The 22652-nt window shown below is 37.3% G+C and overlaps 1 protein-coding gene across 9 annotated transcripts in view; it reads left to right on the top strand.

Moving 5' to 3' along the window:
* The window catches only part of LOC131064013 (pentatricopeptide repeat-containing protein At5g67570, chloroplastic), a 123296-nt gene that overhangs the window by 27071 nt on the left and 73573 nt on the right, over positions 1–22652 (top strand). For 8 of the 9 annotated variants that reach the window (XR_009359357.1, XR_009359359.1, XR_009359358.1 and 5 more), the window contains exons 2-5: positions 411–602; positions 5532–5613; positions 5709–5900; positions 6193–6306. Coding sequence is in view for 4 of the 9 variants with exons in the window: in XM_057998030.2 (XP_057854013.1) it covers positions 411–602; positions 5532–5613; positions 5709–5900; positions 6193–6306 (580 nt within the window). In the remaining 5 variants the exon portion in view is untranslated. The remainder of the gene's footprint in view (positions 1–410; positions 603–5531; positions 5614–5708; positions 5901–6192; positions 6307–22652) is intronic. The other variant, XM_057998028.2, reaches the window with a different exon arrangement.

Here is a 22652-nt window from a genome sequence, read left to right as displayed (position 1 = left end):
TTCTTCCGGTTGTGAAACTTATATGTCATTGTATATCTTTATCGAATAAGCATTGATCTTATTTTGTCCTGACAGAGACAGCAGTGGCAGCCATGGGTATTGACTGTTGACTGTTAAATCTGCTTTATAATGGCTCTAGTGAGTAGAGAATTCTTTGCAGGGAGCACTGCAATGTTCACAATATTTACATATTTAACAGAGAAGGTTTAATTTCTTTTTTGGTCTGCTCCTCCTGTGACTGACATGTACACACTGATAATGTATATCACTTTTATATTTAAATGGGTGTTTCGATTGTCAAATTTATTTTGGTCACTCTTCCTATTCACTAGCCTACTCTTGATGTTCACATTTTTAGGTACAAATATGGACTGATACAAACTTTATTATTTCTGCTTTGTGTTAAAAAGGTTGAACGATCCACATATAAATATGACAATGTGGAGGTTGTCCAAGTTGATGTACAGTTCAAAGATAAAGTTTACAGATAATTTTTTAAACCATCTTGTCCAAATCCTAGGGCATAAGGGTAATTGGAGACGAGCTTTGCAAGTAATTGAGTGGCTTCGCAGCCATGAGCGGTACAAGTCCATTCATTGCAGGTGAGGCTTATATCTATATATTTTTTTAAACACAATCTAAGTAGGCTAATGAGATTTTGAAATCACACATAGAATCAGGTACCGTCCTTATTTTTTTATAGTTTCAATTGGTGATGGTAGTGTCTCATGAACATATCTATGGGTATGGTTAATCTTGATTCATATGCATTTGTTGCTTTGTGCGGATTCACTTTGCTTGTACACTTGTTAGATCCATAATATTACTCAAGCACTGAAGGGTATTGGTATGCAAGTTACTATAATCAAATTATTAGGGTTTGGATTGGAGTATGGCCATTACCAAACACATCATTGAGAATTAGGTTCATTAATTTAGAACATCAATCAATTCGGCTTTTACATATCCATCACTACATGTATATTACACAAATACATTTTGCATGCACATGTGCACCCAGAAACATGCATGCACATGTGCACCTAGAAACATGCATGCACATAAACATATACATAGATGTACACATGCATACGCACAGAGCTGCATGCACACATGTATATACATACACACAACCATAGAGGATAACACAAATTTTTTCTTTCATTTCCACTGGAAGTAGATGCACAGACACAAACATATGCCCATATATGTACATAGACACATGAATGCATTCACACACATGCACAAGTGTATAAATGCACATATTGGTAGACAATTTTCCTCTCAAATCCACTACAATCAAATACAATAAATTTGGAATTGAAATTGGACTAATTGGCCATCAAGAACTCCCCAAAAGACAAGGCCATACCAACAATGCAAGAACCACAACAAATTTCAAGAGATGATCTTAGATTTCTCCCACGAAACATGAATAAAACTATGGTCAACCCAATTATTTAGTTGAACTTCCTAAAAAATGATGGTAAAGGGATGTAAAATTTATGAAGAATTATGTGTGAATATAATCTACGGGATTAAGTTTTAATTTGTAAATTTAAGGGTATTTATCTAGGGTCAAAGACACATCAAAAAGTAATAAGCCATACAAAAATGATGTTAATTCTCTAAGGGTATTTCATGATTATTTTTTCTACAAAAGTAGAGAAATATGCTTTCTTGAGGGAATCCCTAGTTTATGAAAGCATCAAGATTATTTGTGAGGATTACACATTGACTTATGGAGGCATTATCAAGTATGGTGCTAGTTTGGGTCAAATTCTGTTTTCTTCCTTGTAAATTTTGGCAAGAAGCAAGATTGAAAAGCATTAAGATGCAATATGACAATACATGTAAAATTAAAAATAAGTGTTCCATTGGGACATCTCCTATCATTTAGGGGTTTCTCTAGGAATCCCCTTATATTAGGGATGGGAATGAAAAATGTAACCCAATAATTTTTTTTTGATTTTGCAGTAAGTTTTACAAAGTAAACACAGTAACCCGTTAAGGTTAGAGAAATAACCCAGAATAACTGAAAGGAACCCTTCCACCTTTTGTTCACCGAGAGCCCAATTTGGGAGGGTGAGAGCATACAGTGTTCCGGGGATTGTTAGCACCATAAATCAATTGAAAGATGAATACAAAAATGGGCGGCAAGCTAGCCCCTTCCGCTTATCCAGTGGGTAAGCAAGAAACTTGGCGGTAAACCAGCCAAGAGAACAACACACCAAGACACAAATCACTCAACCGCAATGTTTCAACAGGAGGACTGAATCACAACAAAAGCTCAACTCGACCGCTTATTCAGCGGGAGGACCATTACAAACATAAAATCACTCAACCACTCACTCAGTGGGAGGACAAAACTTCATAACTGAATTACAGAGCAAGAAGGTGGCTAAGCCAACCTCTTCCACTTATGCAGTGGGCAAGCAACATTCCAGAAATAGTTAGTGGTACTACTAGTTAACCTTACAAGATAGAGGAGAAGATTAGAGATGATATCAAATACAGATTACAGCGAATAACAACCATCAAAATAACTCAAATAAGCCACTACTGCTGAACTGAAAATCTGAAGTCAATACACACATAACTATTCTCAACCGGCAACAGCAAAATGATCATAACTCACTCAAACGAAGACTGAAACACACCAAATCAAATGCAAATGGAAGATATAACCTGGACGATGATTCTAGAACACAAAAACTGCAATCTAGTCGCCTCAAAACAGCAGCACACATCCCATTGCACCTCTGGAATGGTACGGCCAGCTAGGTGGTACGATTTGCTCTTAAAATTCCATCTCTCCAAACCAACAACTATAAATTTGTAGACACTATCGCCTCTGTACCACGATTTGATACAGCCAATACCCAGAATGATTAGTTCACTCGGCCAGGAGGTATGAATGAAATTCAGTTTCAGCAACTCCGCGACCAGCAACAAGAAAACACACCAAATCCACACAAAATCACTCCACAATCTGCAAAACACTCTCTAACAGCTCTGGAAATACAAGAAAAACAGCTAGGTACTATCTCCCAAGTACGAAACTAAGACTTAGCTAGGAAGCCACACTTCGAAGCTCAGATTTTAATCGCCAAACCGACAACATAACGATGCAATTTCACAAGATCCAAATGAGAGCCCAAGGCTCTTATTTATAACACTTCCCTCTCCAAATTCAAATTCAACTTGATCGAAATTCCCCCCAAAATCATCTCGCCTCATGTGTTTGGCGTCCCCTTCTTAGGCAAGTAATTCGATAGTTTTCCTCGGTGAAGGCTTGCAACATAAAAATGAAGTTAGCACATGAAATATGCTTCCTTTTTGACGCCACTGACTTAGGAAAAATAGCAATATAGATGATAGATAAATATTTTCCCTAAAGTTGCCCAAAATACAAATAATCAGTAATAAAAATAATTAAATATTAAACCTTAGGATAAGGAAATAATATTTAATTAAATAACTTATAACTCCAATACTGATCAACACCAAAATCAAGGATGAAGTTGTGCGATGAAGACCACTGAACTGTGCTGAATCAGGACCCTGTCCGAGACTGCTAAAAATAGAAATGCTCAACACAACCACTTACTAAAAATAGTAAGTCAAGAAATACTGCTCCGAAAAACATGATATTCGCATCCAGAGAAAGAGCTTGGAAAGATTAGTAGAACTGCATCATCCAAACAGCGAAACCCTAACTTACTAAAAATAGTAAGTTCTCACTTCACCAAAGAATCAAATGCATGTTATGCCACCTTGGAGTTCATGGAAAACCCAGAAGGAAACCATAAGCAGAACTGAAGAATTCCCTCCTGACAGACCCTAAGAAGCTCGTGCAGAACTCCACAAAAGTTGGAAACCCTAATTCTCCTTTCTAAATAGCCTATGGGTCTCCGGAATAGGCCAATGGGCCACTAAATGCACATCGCTGAGAAGGGGACATTACACTGACCACTTGGAATCTTGATACGGATGCCCTTGAGATGTTTGGCTCATTTGGAAGCTGTATTGTGGGTGTCTCTTTTAGCACAATTTAGAGATGTTTAGGTGTTTCATGAAGGGTAGAGGGACTTCCAACTTGGTTTGGGATTTCTCCTTCCAAGGTTAGCAATGTTCAAACTTCAAACACCATACATTTTCTTAATCTGCTCTTACACTTTCTCAATCACCTTATCACTTCACTATGATTCATAGGCCAAAGCAACAATATCTTAAGTTAACCAATTTTGGAAGAACACCAAGAACAGATACTTCCATTGTTCAAAGTGCATGTACATGCCTGAAGATTCACCTCAGTGTGTCATCTAGATGCTTCTTTCTTGTCTTTCAATTTCTATAACTCACTCTCTTTCTTCTGTTGGGGTCTCTTCTCCAATTCCAATATCACTGAAATAAGTTCTGTTAATATGTCTTTTCAGGTGGATGATTGGTTTCCATTCTACAGAACCTATCAAGAAACAGATGTAGCCAGCGAAGCTTTATGTCAAATCTGTATAGCTTTTTACTGTCCTTACTTTTTGTCTGTTGGATTCAACCTTTAGTTGCCAAATTATTTTATCCCCCTTGCTTTATCTAAAACTCTAGTAATCTTTGACCTTTGTAAATTTGCATTTATATGGGCTCAAGTATAGAGTCATGACCTTTTGTTCTATCACTGTGCCATTCATCATTAAAGTCTTCTACCTGTATCCATTTATCTGACTACGATCTGTCAACTGAATCATTTTGAGCATAACTTGTGTGAAAACCTCACAAAAAGGCTCTTAACATGATTTTTCTCCAATACCACCTTCCAATTTTACATTCCCCTGTCAGCAACAAAAGGGGACAAACATGGTGCAAAAGCTTAAACATCCTTAACATACTTTTCTTTATGGTTCATACTTGAAAATCCCTTTGGAACAGTCAATATTGAAGGTTGGATATTTATACCTCCTGCAAGAAAGTAATTTAAGGCCCTAAGTAGAGATGGTTAATCTTGTTAGTGTTGTACCTTTCCAATGAAGCTTCCTATGGACTTATTCAAGTATCTGGTAAAGGATTGAGGATTCAATATTTGTCATGATTTCCTGATGGGATTATGGAACCTGAAATACTGTAATCTCTGGGTTCGGTTTTCAATTCTTGGTTTTTGTTTCCTCCATTTACCCTTGTTGATGTCCGCTTGTTGAGCTTTAGGTTATTCGTCTTCTCTTTTGTTTTCTCAGGTGCCTTTGATTTTGAGTTTTTTTTCTTTCTTTCTGTTCTGATCTTTTCTTGTTCTTTTTATCTGCTTACATTTACCAATTTTTTGTATATAATAATATATATATTTCCTCTGAGATCTTATTGTCATATTATTCTTCTAGCTACAAATGCTTTTGGACATGAATGTCATTTATGGTGGAATAAATGTGCTAGTGGTCTTTTTGTTTGTAATTATAAGGAAATTGTTAGTCCTGGTGATACAATATTGTTAGCTCTGGTGTTACAATATTTCTTAACATTATGAATATCTTAATATTTTGCAGATATATTTATACAACTGTTCTTTCCATTCTTGGAAAAGCTGGGAGACCTGCTGAGGCATTGAATATGTTCCACATAATGCGGGTAATGTTTTTCCATTAATTCCACTTATAGGAGTAATTATTGACACATCCCATATCAAAATGCCACAACTAATATAATAATTCATTCATTTGCAGGAAGAGTTTTCAACATACCCTGACATGCCTGCATATCATAGCATCGCTGTAACTCTTGGTCAAGCTGGTTATATCAAGGAGCTTTTGGATGTGATGGATTGCATGCAATCTGGGCCGGATAAGAAACTGGAGAATGTTCCTCTGAGACATTGGAATCCTTGTCTGCGACCTGACTTGGTCATCTACAATGCTGTGAGTTCATAAGCTTTTTTTAATTTTGACACAATTAACAATGTAATATAGTACATTTTTATTTGTATGCTTTGTCTTCCCCATGTTGAACTCGAAAAATAAGGGGTGGCTATGATCTGGATTTAGAATTGAAATTTACAGAATAGATCCCTTAGTATACTAGCGGTTGCTGCATTGTAAATCAGGCTCTTTTTTGATCCTGATAGGGTAGATTTTAGTATTTTATGTCAAGTTTCCAATTTCTTTATTGAATGCATTTTACCTGAGTACTAATATTTTTCTTGTGCCGCAGCTTGTAAATGCTTGCATTCCTCACAAAGAGTGGCAAGGTGCAGTTTGGGTTTTACAACAAATGAGGCACAAGGGAATCAAGCCTAATAGTGCAACTTATGGCCTCATTATGGAGGTGAGTGATAATTGATACCTTAAATATTAAGTGTTTTCTATTTAGGTTCTTAGGGCACTATCATAGTTTTAAAAGTTCACATTTAAATCTAGAAACAAAGAAATAAATTATATTAATGTCTGTGAATGACCAAGAAAGGGTCAAGTCAAAGGGACTAGAACATACAACAATTGCAATTGCAAAGAACTAGGGCAAAAAGGGGGCCTTGGACTGAAAGAAAAAGGAATGAAGCAAGATAACCATAAAAAACAAGGAAATAGACACATGGGTGTTAACCTAAAAAAGTAGCCCTCAAAAAAGTACACGCATAAATGGATATGTGAGGGGATGGCCTTGCAAAGTAGTGGAAGTGGATGAAGACCACCTAGGTAGGAACATAAATCATTTGCTTCCAATGGTGAGATGATTTTTTTGAAATAGGTTGATGGCTTTAATGAAGTTAAAAATGCAGCAACATTGAGTTTAATGCTGGAGGAAGTTGTCATGGAGGTGGGCGTAGGGAATGTGGTTCAAATCATAACTGACAATGTAGCAGCATATGTGGTGGCTAGGAGATTGCTCCAAGATAAGCATTGGTCACTTTTTTGGGCTCGTTGTGCAGCACATTGTCTTGACCTTCTTTGGGAGGACTTAGGAAAACTTGATTGGGTGATACCGGTTGTAGATCAAGGAGTATGCTTTATTTTTTATCTACAATCACCCTTGGGTTCTTAATTTGAGGAGATCACACCCAAGGAAAAGAGTTGGTGTGATCAGGTGTCATAAGGTTTGCAACAATTTTCATAATGTTGCAAAGTATTATTGGTTTGTTGACTTCTTTGAAACAAATATTTTTGAGTCAAGCATGGTCAGACCTATCATATTCAAAGAAGCTTGAAGGGTAGAGGATTGCAACTTGCAAGCATAGTCTTTGACAATTATTTTGCACAAAGAGCTACAAAGATTGTGAAGATGAGATTCTTGATTTTGAGAGGTAGGCATTGGAGGGTATGGGTGGAGCAAGACATATAGGATTGAATGACATTGATGAGGCTGAGCAGAAGTCATCAACATTTATTAGCAGGATGGAGGTTGAGCTAGAACCACAAGCACAACCTTCTATGCCAAGTGAGGAGCCACAATAGACTCCAAGGATTAGAAGCTCAACCTGTCCCCAAGTTTTCGCTAGATTAGGGAAAAGGAAGATGTAAAATGTATTTTGTAATTTGTAATTGATGAATTATGATGATTTTCAAAGGTAGTCATCATAAATTCATAATAGTTTTAAGCTATCTATTGTACCAGCCATCAGAATTCCACATGATAATGCAATTTTGTACTCAATTTGTATTCAAATTAATCAAATTTAATAGAAAAGACTTTTGCAGTCATTTATGGACTTATTAGATACATCTTGTCATTGAATTTTGCCAAAAAAAAAGTGTTTCTAAAGAAATTTAAGCAATTTTTTAAGTTGTCAAGTTCAAGTTTCCCAACTATGATATAAGAAATATTACTTTTGACAACTTAATTTTTATGTTACTTTTCCCTTTTTTGACACCAATTATCTTAAAAAAAAATATAGTAAATAAGCTAATGGCCATGAATTTTCTTACGTACAAGAAGGGGACACTATATTCCTCTCTCTCCAAATTGCTTGGCCCCAAGCAATTGCGAATTTGGAGCTCCAAAATTCACTCTCTTTCCAATGTAGCATTCTCAACTGAAAGATTCCTCCACCAATTTATTCCTTTATTCTCCTATTTCTCAACTTGCGTTCTCTAAAATCTATCACTGCCGTAGGATTTAAAACGTGTTTCCCCTCTTCATCTAGGGGAGGTAATTCAACAGAAGCAATTACATTGTTACCCTATCCCCTCTTAAGGCATGAAGCATGAAACATATTATGCACTTTACTATCATTGGGTACCTCCAATTTGCTGATGTGTTTTTTAGGACACCCCGAACATAGAATAAAATACTAGGTATTCTATTGTCTCCTGAACAAAGAAACCTCATATGCTATATGATGTGATCAAATGAGACAACTCCAAGGTTTACAATGTGAATAGTTGACTTTGTGCTCGGGATAGACTCAATGTGTTTGATGTGATAATGCTGGTAATCACAAAGGGACTTACACTAATGAACACAACTGGAACATGGAATCTTACTCAACTTGGAAAAATAAACATAAAATAGATGAAGGGTTGAGAAAGTCTATGCTACTCCTAACAATGTAAGAAATGATTGTTGACTCGGTGCAACCAAACCAAGCTTTGCTTTGCCATGAGGAAATAACTACTCAAAGATGGTGCAATCTCCTAAGGATAAGTGAATGATTTTCATATCACCCATGCACACCAAAATTACAAACAATGAGCATAAAGTAATTGAAGTTAAGCTTTTAGATAAGTTTAGTCTAACCACGTATTGCAACTTGCAATCAACAAATTCCAAGTGGTATGAACATTAGGTTTCACCATTCATCAACAATAAGATCTTCCATTCATCTAACACATCTAGACTATGAGAAGTAGAGACCATGCAATGTGTCGAAATAGCACACAAAATCCACCATCTCTTCAATGAAAATAGTATGTTTATTACAATGAACCTTGGCAACAATCTCCCTTCCTCCTACTCTACTGCTACTTCTAGCTGCTACTATCAACTCTTGATCAACGGTTAACTATTTACCTTTACAAATGAGAGAATTGAGCCTTATATAGAGGTCTCATTACAATTCAACGACTCAAATTGATGCAAGCTCAATGGCTGAGGTTACAAAATGAAACCCTAATTAGGGTTAGTTACAACAAACTCCATTTGACCAATGATAAAATTACATGTTTAGGACACATGTCCTTCTTTGAATGTGCACCAATTAGAAATGAGGTTAGGTATGTTGAACAATCTCCAATGTGATGCCATGTGTCACTTGCTCCTTCCTTGGATGAATCAAGTACATTGAACTTGGACAAGTTGATGTGGAGTCTCTTGATTGGTTGAATGATGATTGGATGCCACCTCATCACTCCTTGTAGATCATCACAAAGAAGCGTTTGTGATTGAGCCATATCTCTTGATACTCAACATTATCCAACTGCCTGATGATGATGGGACATATTCTCAAATTATATGTAATGTCCCCTTTATAAGAGACCTTAGTTTCACCCTAGATTTGCCTTAGATATGATTTTTAACCAATAGGAAGAGGGTTAGAGGGAAAGTACCTTTATCTCTCTAGGAATAAAGACCTGTGTGTGCCAGCTACATCTCACGGTGCCTGCCTTTTTCTCTTGATAACACCCAATCCTTGTTTATTATCTCCTATTAGTCTTTCTTTAAGTATGACACCAAGAACAAGGATGTTACTGCCTGTAAGTTAGCAACAGTTCTGATCTGATCTGATCGATGATGATGTCCACAAGAGGCTTTTGATTCCTTTCCTTTATATCTCTCAATGTGAGGGAGGGGTCACACCTCTTCATCATGTATGCCCTTTGGCAAGAGACACACCCTTTCACCATTAGCACCCTTTGAAAGAGTGCGACTATTCATTATTTCTGCCCTTTGAAAGGGACACAACCTTTCACAATCAGATCTGCACTTCTTATTAAATCTGATCTGCACTTCTTATTCCACAATTCTCCCCTCAAATGAGGTAATCTTTTCCCTTTATATCTCATGTTTGAGGGAGTCCCAACTTTTCATTCCATGTCTTTTGAACATTCATTAACTTAATTAAATTTAATTATAATTAATAATATTTTTTTATATTTTAATTTTTATTCTTGTAAATTTTAATTTTATTATTATTATTTATTGTTAAATTCTATTTCAAAGTGGAGACATTACATTGTATCATCTCTGGGTGATCAAGTTGACCTTCTAACTTTGCTTAACTCTTTTGAAACTATCTCTCCTTGATCATACTTGCATTTTCATCTCCATAATTGACATTCGGGAATCCACCTCTTTGTTGCATTTCCACCTTGATGATGTTTGATGTAGACCTTCCTTGTGTATGATGTAGGGGTATCTTCATGGCGCACTAGCTTTGAACCAAGATTATCTCCATATACTGACCCTTATTCTTGGATTTCTGAAGGAAATTCAAGATTGTTGTTGCTTCTTCCATCTTCACTGTGATGTCTCGAATATCTAAACCTTGTAAGGCATCCTCCATGTGTTGATTGTGTCTTTGATCCTTGACACTTGAGCCCTTGCCTTGATGCGATTTAGATTGGTTCCTTCCTTTGCTTTTCAAGAATTGACTTCTTTTGCATTGTGATCCTTGCATTGAGGCGTCTTTCATATGATTGAGTATTGATGATACCTCCTTCATTCACCTTCATGCTTGTAGAGCAATCCTGATATTAGCCTTCTCCATGTTGTATCCTTTCTTAACCTGAAACATGAAAAGCAAATAAATCATACATCATGTACCATGAATTGAATGGAAAATAAGATCAATCACCAAACAAATCTGGCTTCAAAACTCCATTTCAATCTGGAAAAATATCAAGGACAAATCAAGCAATGAGAATCTAAAAAATGCATTCTGCTGGTGAGAATCTAAAAAATGCGTTCTGCTGGTGAAGCTGGTCTGCCTCTTATATTCGTAGGTTTGCTTCTCTGCAAATCAGTCTGATCTGCCCCTGCCACTGCACCTAAAATGTGAGTAATTAATTGTTTGAAATGAAGCACTCAGTCACCCATCTTATATGCCTCCTTACCCCTTGATTTCATCATATTTCCTCAGGTTGATTTGCCCCAAGTCTTGTTTATCAAATTTTAATTTTGCTCCCTTAACTAGGGCCGACCTGACACACCTATCTTTGAGTGGGTTTGGGCCCCTGCCTCTGCTCTGCCATACCTGCCTTAGGATACTGATTTTAGGTCTTAGTTTTCATGTTTTCCAAATCTGATCATTATGTTTATAGGTCTGATTTTAATCCTTAGGATCTGAGTTCAAGTTTTAGGTCCGATTTCACATTTCAAGGTCCGAGTTTCATGTTTTTAAGTCTGATCACCATGCTTCTTAAGGGCGCATATAAAGATCATACATGCACTAAATGAGGCTAGAGTGGGTTTAGGTATGCTGGATGCACAAATTGTTTAGGCGCATTCAAGGGGTGTGAATGCATAAAAAAAATGCTGAGCGCATTTAAGAAGCAGGGTTGCACAATAATATCCCTTGAGCGCATCTAGCATCTAGGTATGCACAAAGTGATGAGAGAGCGCATTTGGGAGGTTACCATGCATAGACAAAGGGGCACATATGATAGGGATGGCTGCACAAATGAGAGCGGGTTTCAAGGGTATATGTGCACAAGTTTGAGGCAGAATTCACTTGTTGCCTTGCATAACACATCACTTTGAGCGGCTTTGAGACCCTTTACTACACAAGGATCGGCAGGTTTTAAGGCCTATCTTGTACAAACATCACCTTGAATGCAAATAGATAAGTGTCTTGTTATTGAAGATAGAGCACATTTTAGACCCATGCATGCACAAAGCAATCTTAGCAAATTCAAGGTGCAAGCATGTACAACTTAGGTGCAGGTTGAGGGCACATATTGAAGGGTAGTATGCACAAGTTAACTCCTTAGAGCGCATTTGGGAACCATGTTTGCATAAGTCAAGTAGAGCGCATGTGCAATGGTGAGCTTGAACAAAACTCAAACTTAGAAAATTTCTTATTCTTCCTCATGTCTTGTGCGCAAATGAAGTAGGGACTTGCATAATCTTCCCTGAGAGCAGGTTTTGGGATTGAGTTTCACTAATTATTGTGCAAGGGCGCATATTGGATGTGTAGAAGCACAAAAGGTAAGGCGGGATTTGAAGCCTTGTTCGCACAAAATAAAGCTTAAGCGCATTTCAAGAGTGGTCCTGCACAAACAAGGGTGTACTTACACAAAGTTAGGTGAGTGCATCCTAAGGGTTGAGCTACACAAAGATGATGGTTGAGCACATCTAGGTGGGGTGCAGTCACAGGTAAAGTTAGGCGGAGAAGAGGGGTCAACCTGCACAAAACAAACTTGTTGAAGCCCACTAGAACCAATACTTAGAGAATTTTCCCATGACGTTAAGCAGGCTTAAAGGGGGTCCATTGCAGAACATCCAACTTTGTGAGCACATATGATATGGGTCATGACACAAGGTAGGGCACACATAGAGAGGTGACTTGCACAAGTGCGATTGATGGAGTGCATTTTGAAGGATGTGCATACACAAAGCCTCCCTTGGAGTGCATATGAATGATGCCCTTGCACAAGAATGCATGAGGGCAATCTTGATACTAATGCACACTTTACCCCCGCTGACCTTGCACAACTTTATATAGGAAATGAGGTGGTTGATCCTTTACATAGCCAAATTTTCACATTTTTCCCCCCTTGGGTCATGTATTAGGCAAACTTATAATTCTTGACCTTAGGTGTTGTGCTTGCAGTTCCTGATGGAACTACAAGCAACTTACCACTCCTTTCCCTTCAACCTATTGCTAATGGCATCTTGCACTCTAACAACATCGACCACTTTTTCAATGTTGACAACATTAATGACATAGCAACTTTAGCAACAATGACAACATTTGCATCTTTCGACAACACTTGACAACATCAGCAATCTTCTCAATCTTGAACTGACAAAACTTACCTTTTCTCACAAGCAAAGGTTAACAACTAGGACCACTACCAAGCTAGGACAACTAAAACACATAAGCTAAAAGCAAAAATTGGGGTCCCCATTTGCAATGGGGCGATGTGTGAAAACGTTACAACACAATTTATACGATAATTCCCCAACTCTCTATATGACCTTGAATGGATCATAGAATCATAGATTAAGCTACTCTGCACCACTCTTTTTAATTGTAGATTGTATTTAGGGTTGCAAACTCAAATATACCATGTCATTTACCTCAAAAGAACGCTAAACTCTGTGTTGATTGTAACAAGCTAATCTAACTTAAAGATATTTAGGAAAAATAATTTCTAAAAACTTCATTGGAATAGATATTAAATAACTTGCTAGAAACCGAATTAGAAAAATCTTTGTAATATTTAAATTCAGAGTTGCATTTAAACAGATCATTACGAAATGAAATTATATGTAAATGTAATTTAAAAAAGAATTATTCATCAACATGAATTAACTAAAATATTAAATGAGAAAGGAATAGATTTTATTGAAGTTTTCCCAATCTAGAATCTCATACAAGTCACGACATTGTCTATGAGAGGGAGAGCATCATTGGGTGCTTTACGTCCAACCACAGACCTGGCAGTCCCCCTCACACCTTCCTTTCAAAAGTGGCGCTACCCTTCATAAGGGTGCAGACACGGAACTAGGTCTGATTGCCATCTGAGCCTAGTGTTTAGAATCTATATGACTCTAGTCTGTCACACACTATAGGTACCTCCTAACTAGTATGACCATTTGACTAGGAAGTGTATCTGATTCATGTGATTTGACATATGCATGCATTGGATTGCGCCACCTTGACCAAGGTTTAATAAGTTGCAAGCACGTTTATACGCGCTATCAGAATTCACCACCCTACTTGACTTGTTCAACTCACATAATAATGATTTACTTCAAATAGAGACTAACCTTTTTGTCAACTGACAATAACTAGCACAAGGTCCCACAAGGATGATTTCTTAACAAGACCAGTCATAGTTATTATAGTTATAAGGTAATTATCCCTTTCAGTTGATCAGGACTCCCTACTACCTCTATTCCAAGGATTAAAACAGAATACTTGACAGCTATTGAGATTCTATACCCTTATGATCCTAAAGATTTAACAAAATGATATTTGGATTTACAATAGATTCCAATGAATCGCAGCATGAATGCATGTCTTGCACTTGCATGCATTCATGTGAGCAGGTTACCTTTTTAACCGATTCTAACATTTTGAATTCAGTCTTCCATTATTGATTTACTCAGATTGATTTCTAATGGTGATACATTATTAATCATATATGAAACATGATGATACATTATTAATTATATACAAAACAAGCCTTATTGACCAACTGTAGTATAGGTGTGCTTAGGTTGGACATCTGTCAGACTATACGTTTTAATGTAGAAGTTGTTAAACAAATCAGAGGTTATCTTCCACTTGATCACAGTTCGACCCAATTCAGGATCTTCTTATCTTCTTATTATGTAAACAGATCATAAGAATGCCTTTCCTGGCCCATTAAATGATGTAAAAAGAACTATTGTTATAAGTGATTATGATTGTGATCTCTGGGAACTTACAGCCTTGGATTTGATTCTGCATATACTATGCTACAGTAATAATAGAGACGAAGTCTATTAGCTCATGTTCAAGAAAAGAACAGAATATATTTAAAGATCATTTCCTTTCAATGCTCAGATTCTATTTCGGGTTTCTTAATGAGTATTAATGAAAATCAAGTCTTCATTATTGTAACTGAATAATATCAATGATTAAATCATTTGCTATTTCATTCGAATCAAAAGAAATGAAGAAATCATAAATCAATTTAGACAGAGATATTATGGAATCAAAACATGCCTGACTATGGCTTAAGAGCTTTAAATGTTGACGCTACAACTGATAGTCATCTTGACCTTCTTTATCTTACTTCTTATTCTGATCAAGAATCAACAATGAAAATAGGCCTGAGAAATCTCGGCCGAACAGAGCAAATGCATGAAATTAACATCAATATTTGCTAGAGAGCTTTTTTGCTCTGATCACTAGTTATTATAATTCTTCGGGGAGTTACATTCTTGGTAACTCCCGCTGGTGTGGATGTGCTAGTGGTAACACCAGCTTTCCCCCCCAACTTCTCTTTAATGGCTCGAAGTTATTATGTATGTAACATAAGAGCTTGGCTCCATAAGCCATTGAAACATTGTTTCCATTCATAAATTTGAATACTTCTATTTGATAATTCGTATTGTTATTAATATATATAAATACGTATATATGTATATGAGCTTAATCATTATATATATATGCCTACATTGATAAGTACACACACACACACACATATTGTACTCATTATATATATATATAATAAAATTAATGATTAAAGTTTTGTTTGAATAATAGAAAAGATATCATCATACTTAAGTTCATTAACTCATTATAATAAGATTTTAAGTCCTACTATAAATTTATCTCAAAAGATATAATGAATAAGACCATGACCTGCCTAACTGTTTGACAAGGCCACGAAAACTATACCAACACCACTCTATGACTCTAAGGCAGACTAAACAACCCCCAAGGATGACTTGTCTCAAGGTTTTTGGCTTTTGATGGCAATTTCGATCTCTTCCTATGTCTACGCCCCTCTCCTTGATGATACTCTCTCTCTCTCTCTCTCTCTCTCTCTCTTCTCTGAGGGTGATATGATTCCCTGCATCCACTTAGACACACATAGGTAGTTAGACAAAATCTCTTTACCCTTCAAGGTGTCCACATATATACTACATTAATTCCCATTAACATTACTCATTCAAAACCATAAATACAACAACTGGTGTTAACGATAATCTTCACATGATAACACTTTTATCTCTATTATGCAAATTGTTCATGAAATGCAATGATTTTATTAAAAGAATTGAGATGTACATATAGCATTCATGAAGACGATGTTTCTATTAGAAACAATCGTAAATTGAAGAAAAATAGAAACTACCTACTATGTACAATAGTTTACATAATTGACCATTAATTAATAATAAGATATTATTCTAATACCCTCCCTTAATGGTCAGTCTATCAACTACACCAAGTTGCTCCCTAAATTTTACAAACTTGTCCAGGCTCAGAGACTTGGTGAGGATATTTGTTGTTTGATCCTCCGTCGGAACATACAACAACTGAACTGATCCGTCTTCAACCAGCTTTCGGATGAAATGACAATGAAGTTCAACATGCTTGGTTCTCTCGTGGAAGACCAGATTTTTGGCCAGTTTGAGCACCCCCTGATTGTCATAGTAAAGGGGAGTAGGACCTGCTTGAGACATTTGCATTTTGAAAACATCCATTGAAGCCAAACTGCCTCACAAAATGCCTTAATTGTTCCTTGATACTCAGCTTCTGTCAAGGAAAGAGCCATTGCCTGCTGTTTCTTTGGTGCAGTCATCGGTTAGGAGGGACCTCAAAGAGATCAATCCGGACCAAGCAGCAAGAATAAACACAATGGAAACAAGAGGATGTGATGGAGGCAATGCAGAATTGAATGAATTAGATCATGAAAACTAATTACAGATAACCGGTAACATCCGGGTTACATGATTCGGCTCACTGGCCTACCACATACATGCTCAATTACAGAATCGGTCAACTCCGGACCTCTAATTCTTAAGATCTATCTTCTATGTTCTATCCAACTGAATTATGATGCTTAATTACGTTGATTTATATGGTCTAGAGGGATCTGGTCGGCCCAAGAGAGATCAAATGCTGAAGAACAAGATCAAACGTGTAATACCAACACGTCGGCCTCCGCCAAAGAGATTCCTCCGGAAAATCCAAAGGATGAAGTGCGGATCAAAGGGAAGGTCGGCCACACACCAAGGAACATTGGGGTCAACGAACTGAGGCTTCGCAAGCTACGGAAAGGGTCTGCAAGATTCGCCAATGCAAATAGGTCCAAGCGGTTTTGGGGCCAGAAAACTGTCTCGGAATCTGGAATCGATAACTTACCGGTAAATGATCCAAACGCTCTGCGGTTTAGGAATAAGGAAGATGATCATGTCCTCAAGCAAAATCTAGCTCCGAAAGATCCGGTGAGCCAATGCAAGAAAATGCAGAAAGAAATGCTGAAACTGCAAAACAAAAAACAAACTGGAAAGGAAATGATTTTGGTTGATGCAAGATTGCCAAGAACCGGGGACGCTCCTGCATCAGACATTCGGGGTTGTTGAAAAAAGTGAGTCTCTCACTTTGCTGGGGTCAGAGGAAAACCAAGGCTGTTTACCTTTGCCTGAGAAATCCAAGATGAATCTTCAACTGGTCCGTCCTTCCATTTCACAAGATACTCCACGTACTGACTGCTTCGGGTACTACGCCTAATCCTACTGTCCAAAATGTCTTCAATCTGCTCTGGTTTCTTCTGGGGCAACTGTTTCTCCAAGTCTGCAATACTGTCTTCACTGAATTCTGATTCATGATACTGATGTAGATCTGCAATGTTGAATATAGGTGAAATACTCAAACTATTCGGTAGCTCCACTTCATATGCATTTCCGGAACTGAACTTCCTCAAGATCTTACAAGGTCCAAACTTCCTCATCTGCAACTTGTTATAGGTTCCAACTGGAAATCTTTCTTTTCTCAGATATACCATCACTTCATCGCTAACTTCAAATTCCCTATGTCTCCTCTTCTCATTTGCTTTCTCCTTATACTTGTTGTTCATATCCTCCAAATGTTGCTTAACCTGAATATGCAAGGCCTTCATGTGATCTGCAAATTCTTCTGCTTCTGCACTCTTCTTGTCTTCAGTACTGATATCTCTCAATTCTGATATACCTATAGGGTGTGTTCCGGTAACAATCTCAAAAGGTGTTCTTCCGGTACTTCTATTCACTGAATTATTGTAGGCAAACTCTGCTTGTGCAAGAATGAAATCCCAACTTCCGGTTTTTTCTCCAACTAAGCATCTCAACAAATTTCCCAAGCTCGTGTTTACTACCTCTGTCTGTCCATCAGTCTGTGGGTGAAAAATAGAACTGAACTTCAAGTTTGTCTTCATCTTCTTCCAAAGTGTTCTCCAAAAATAACCAAAAAACTTAGTGTCTCTGTCTGAAACTATGCTCTTAGGTAATCCATGCAATCTCACTACCTCCCTGAAAAATAAGTAAGCTACAGGCACTGCGTCAGATGTCTTCTTACAAGGTATGAAATGAGCCATCTTCGAGAATCTATCCACCACCACAAATATAGAATCATTTCCTCTCTGTGTCTTAGGTAATCCAATTATGAAATCCATGCTTATGTTTTCCCAAGGTCTCTTCGGTACTGTCAAAGGTTTATACAATCCCACATTCTGACTACTACCTTTTGCAACTTGACAAATTCTACAACTCTGCACAAATTTCCTGACATCCTTATGAATCTGAGGCCAAAAGTAATGTTCACTCACCAATGCTACTGTTTTGTCAACACCAAAGTGTCCGGCTAATCCTCCACTATGCTCCTCCTTTATCAGATTCTCCCTCATAGAACTCTTAGGTATACACAACTGAACTCCTCTGAATAACATCCCATCCTGAATGAAATAATCCAACCATTTGCTTCTGTCCACCATAATCGGTTCTCTACATGCTTTCCAAGGTTCTGCAAAATTTGGGTCACCATCATACAAGATCTTTAACTCTTCAAATCCTAATACTGTCACTCTCATCTCTCATCAACAAATTCCTCCTTCTACTTAATGCATCAGCAACTTTGTTTGATTTCCCACTCCTATGCTTCAACACAAAGGTGTAACTTTGCAAAAATTCTACCCATCTCATGTGTCTCTGATTCAACTTACTCTGACTGCTCAAATACTGTAAGGCTTGATGCTCAGTATACAACACAAATTCCTTAGGCAACAGGTAATGTCTCCATTTCTTCAAGGCTTGAACTATGGCATAAAATTCTTGATCATACACTGAATATCTCCTCATGGCATCATTCAACTTTTCACTGAAATAAGCTACTGCTCTCCCTTCTCGACTCAATATTGCTCCAATTGCATTCCCATTTGCATCACACTCCACTTGAAATACTTTGTTGAAATCTGGTAAAGCTAACATAGGCTATTCAGTGACCTGCTTCAGCAATTCAAAACTTTTATTTGCTCCAGTGGTCCACTTGAATTCCTTCCTATCTCCTCTCATTGTCTCAGTCATAGGGCTACAAATTGAAATGAAATTTCTGATAAACTTCCGGTAGAAACTAGCCAATCCATGAAATGATCTAACCTCCCCAATGCTTTCCGGTGTAGGCCATTCAACAATTGCTCTTACCTTCTCAGGGTCCATCTTCAATCCATCCGCATATATGACAAATCCCAAATAGACTAACTCTTCTTTCATGAAACTGCACTTCTTAAGGTTTATCAACAACTTTTCTTCTCTCAACCTCTGCAAAACTTGTCTTAAATGCAACAAATGCTCCTCTTTTGTCTTATTGAAAATCAAAATGTCATCCAAATATACAATAACAAATTTACCCAAGAATTTCTTCAATGCCTCATTCATCAACCTCATGAAAGTACTTGGTGCATTAGTCAACCCAAAAGGCATCACCAACCATTCATACATTCCTTCATTTGTCTTGAATGCTGTCTTCCACTCATCTCCTTCTCTGATTCTGATCTAATGACATCCACTCTTCAGGTCTATCTTTGTATAGTATTTGGCTCCACTCAAACAATCCTTTATGTCATCCGTCCTCGGTAAAGGAAACCGGTACTTCACTTTGATCTTGTTTATTGCTCTGGAATCGGTACACATCCTCCATTCTCCATTCTCCTTAGGTGCTAACACTACTAGTACTGCACAGAGACTCAAACTTTCTTTGATCAAACCTTTCTTCAACATTTTTTGCACTTGTCTATTCAATTCCTCATCCTCTGCCGGTGTCATCCGATGTGCAGTTTTGTTAGGCAAACTAGCTTCGGGAATCGGGTCCATGCAATGACTGATACTCCTCATAGGTGGTAATCCATCGGGCACATTATCTGAAATGATGTGTTCATATTCTGTCAGTAATTCTTTTATCTCCTCCCGTTGTTCTTCTTCATGTTCTAGGTTCTCAATCTTCTTAGGAACTAAAGCAAAACACACATATTCATGTCGCATTCCATCTAAGAATTTCCTTCCATCCACCAAACAAATTCTAGCATTCGTACAGACTTCACTCTTCAAAGGCTCAAGCTCTTCATTTGTAAAGGTTAATAGGGAGATAATAGTGAATAGAAGAATAATAGATAGTCTTAGAAGAATATAATAGATAATAGTTCCATAGCAGATAGCGATTAGAATAGAAGTTAAATTAGGAGAAGGCAAAGATTGTTGCCAAACCTTGTTGTAAAGAGCAATTGATTTCATTGAAGTTATGGTGAATTTGATTTGTTACTTCAACAACTTGCATGGTCTTTACTTCTCAATTTATTTCATGTTGATTAGATTGAGTGGAAGAAATTGTTGATTGCATTTTCGTGGAATCCGTTTAGTCCATACCACTAGCTTCTTGCTGATTGTAAGTGTGCGTTGCGTGGTCAACTGGAATGATACGTGCTTAACTTCAAATCGCTATATATCCATTGTCTATGCATTGACTTGAATGGTGATCAATGTTTGATGGTAATGATTTGAACATCTTTGAATTATCCCTTAGAAGATTGCACTGAGCTCGTGTCAAATTGTTCAGTTTCATGGTGAGACCTCGCCCAGTAGGATTCCATCTAATCATTCACTCATATTCTTGCATTCTAGGCTTTAAAATAGGCTTCCTAAACCCTTTCCCTTTTGCCCTTTTTTCAAACTCAAGCTAGTTTAGGATAAAAGGCATCACAATATTGCAACATCAGATGATCAAGTTCCAGCAATTCAAGGTAAGTCTCCCTTGTGATCCCAGCATAATCACATCAAACCAACGAGCTTATCCACACGTCGTGAGCCGACATACTAGAACCTTAGTTGTCTCAAGTGATCCTTAAGCCAATCTTCAACATTTGAGTAACTTTGTTCAAGAGAGGATAAGACACTTTTGGGTATTTTATTTTGTGTTCGTATGTGCCTAAAAACACATCAACAAGAAGGAAGTTGAAAACCAAGGACTTCAAAGGGTTTTTAGCAGCTACTACCACAGGAGCAATGGTTCAATGAACTAAAATAGTTCCCCAACTAAAAATGACCTTAGTGGAGTATCCCATAAAAGAAGACTTTTATGTGGTTCCATTAGATGCCGATGTGATATTGGGCACCCCTTGGATATACTCACTAGGATGTTTCATGTTCAACCTTCCTAACTTGACAATTCGTTTTCAACATGAAGGACAAGAGGTTACGTTGAAGGGTTTGCCCAATGGGTCCCCAAAAGTAGTCTCTTGCAAAAGAATTGAAAGGATTCTTAACTGGGGACAAGGTGAATGGGTTGCTCAATGTATGATCTTGGAGAAGTCTACTCCACAAGGTCCAACTATACACATTGATGTACAACCCATCCTTCGGAAACATAAAAAGGTATTTGATGACATTCCATCGGGTTTATCCCCCAAAAGAGGATTTGAACACATTATAGAATTAAAAGAGGTGGCAAAACTAGTAATCACTACATATAGACACCCTAAAAAATTTAAAGAAGAGATAGAGAAAACTATTAATGAACTTCTAGAGATGGGCCATATCCAACCCAGTTCAAGCCCTTTTGCATCCTCAGTGGTACTTGTTAAAAAGAAGGACGATATGATGAGGATGTGCATAGATTACCAAGCTTTGAACAAGAAGACAATAAGGAACCGGTACCCTATCCCAGGAGTTGATGAACTTCACGGGGCTAAATACTTCTCAAAGATTGATTTGCGGTCTAGTTATAGTTCAAGCCCTTTTGCATCCTCAGTGGTACTTGTTAAAAAGGACATTCTAAAAACAGCTTTTAGATGCCATTATGGACATTTCAAATTCTTGGTTCTTCCCTTCGGGTTAACAAATGCTCCAACTACATTACAATCCTGCATGAACCATACTTTCAGAAAACAATTAGGGAAATTCCTATTAATATTCTTTGATGATATCTTAATTTATAGAAAAACTTGGGATGAACACCTTAAGTAGAGCAATGAAGTCTAAGAGATTCTTGAGCAAGAATTATTGTATGCTAAAGCTTCAAAATGCGAATTTGGATTGGATGAGATCCTCTATCTTGGGCATAAAATCAGCGCACAAGGACTAAGTGTGGACGAAGAGAAAATCAAGGCTATTGAAGAATGGCCCAAACCTAGAACCTTAACTCATTTAAGGGGATTTGTGGGCTTATGTAGCTATTACAGATGATTTGTAAGAGGATTCTCAAAAATTGCAGCCCCCCTCACAAACCTAATAAAAGGAGTTTTTGTTTGGAATGATGCAGCTCAACAAGCCTTTGAAAAACTTAAAGAGATAATGAGTTCTTGTCCTATGCTAGCCATCCTTGATTTTGTACTACCATTCGAGTTGGAGTGTGATGCATCCGGAGAAGGCATTGGAGTAGTTCTCATGCAAAATAAACATCCAATTGCGTTCGAGAGCTGCACACTCACTACAATTGAGAAACTTTACTTTGTATATGATAAAGAAATGTTGGCCATTATACATGCATT

Source organism: Cryptomeria japonica, chromosome 11 (genome assembly GCF_030272615.1).
Source record: "Cryptomeria japonica chromosome 11, Sugi_1.0, whole genome shotgun sequence".
NCBI lineage: Eukaryota > Viridiplantae > Streptophyta > Pinopsida > Cupressales > Cupressaceae > Cryptomeria > Cryptomeria japonica.
The sequence above is the reverse complement of the archived record's forward strand: the minus strand, read 5'-3'. Positions and strand labels throughout refer to the sequence as shown.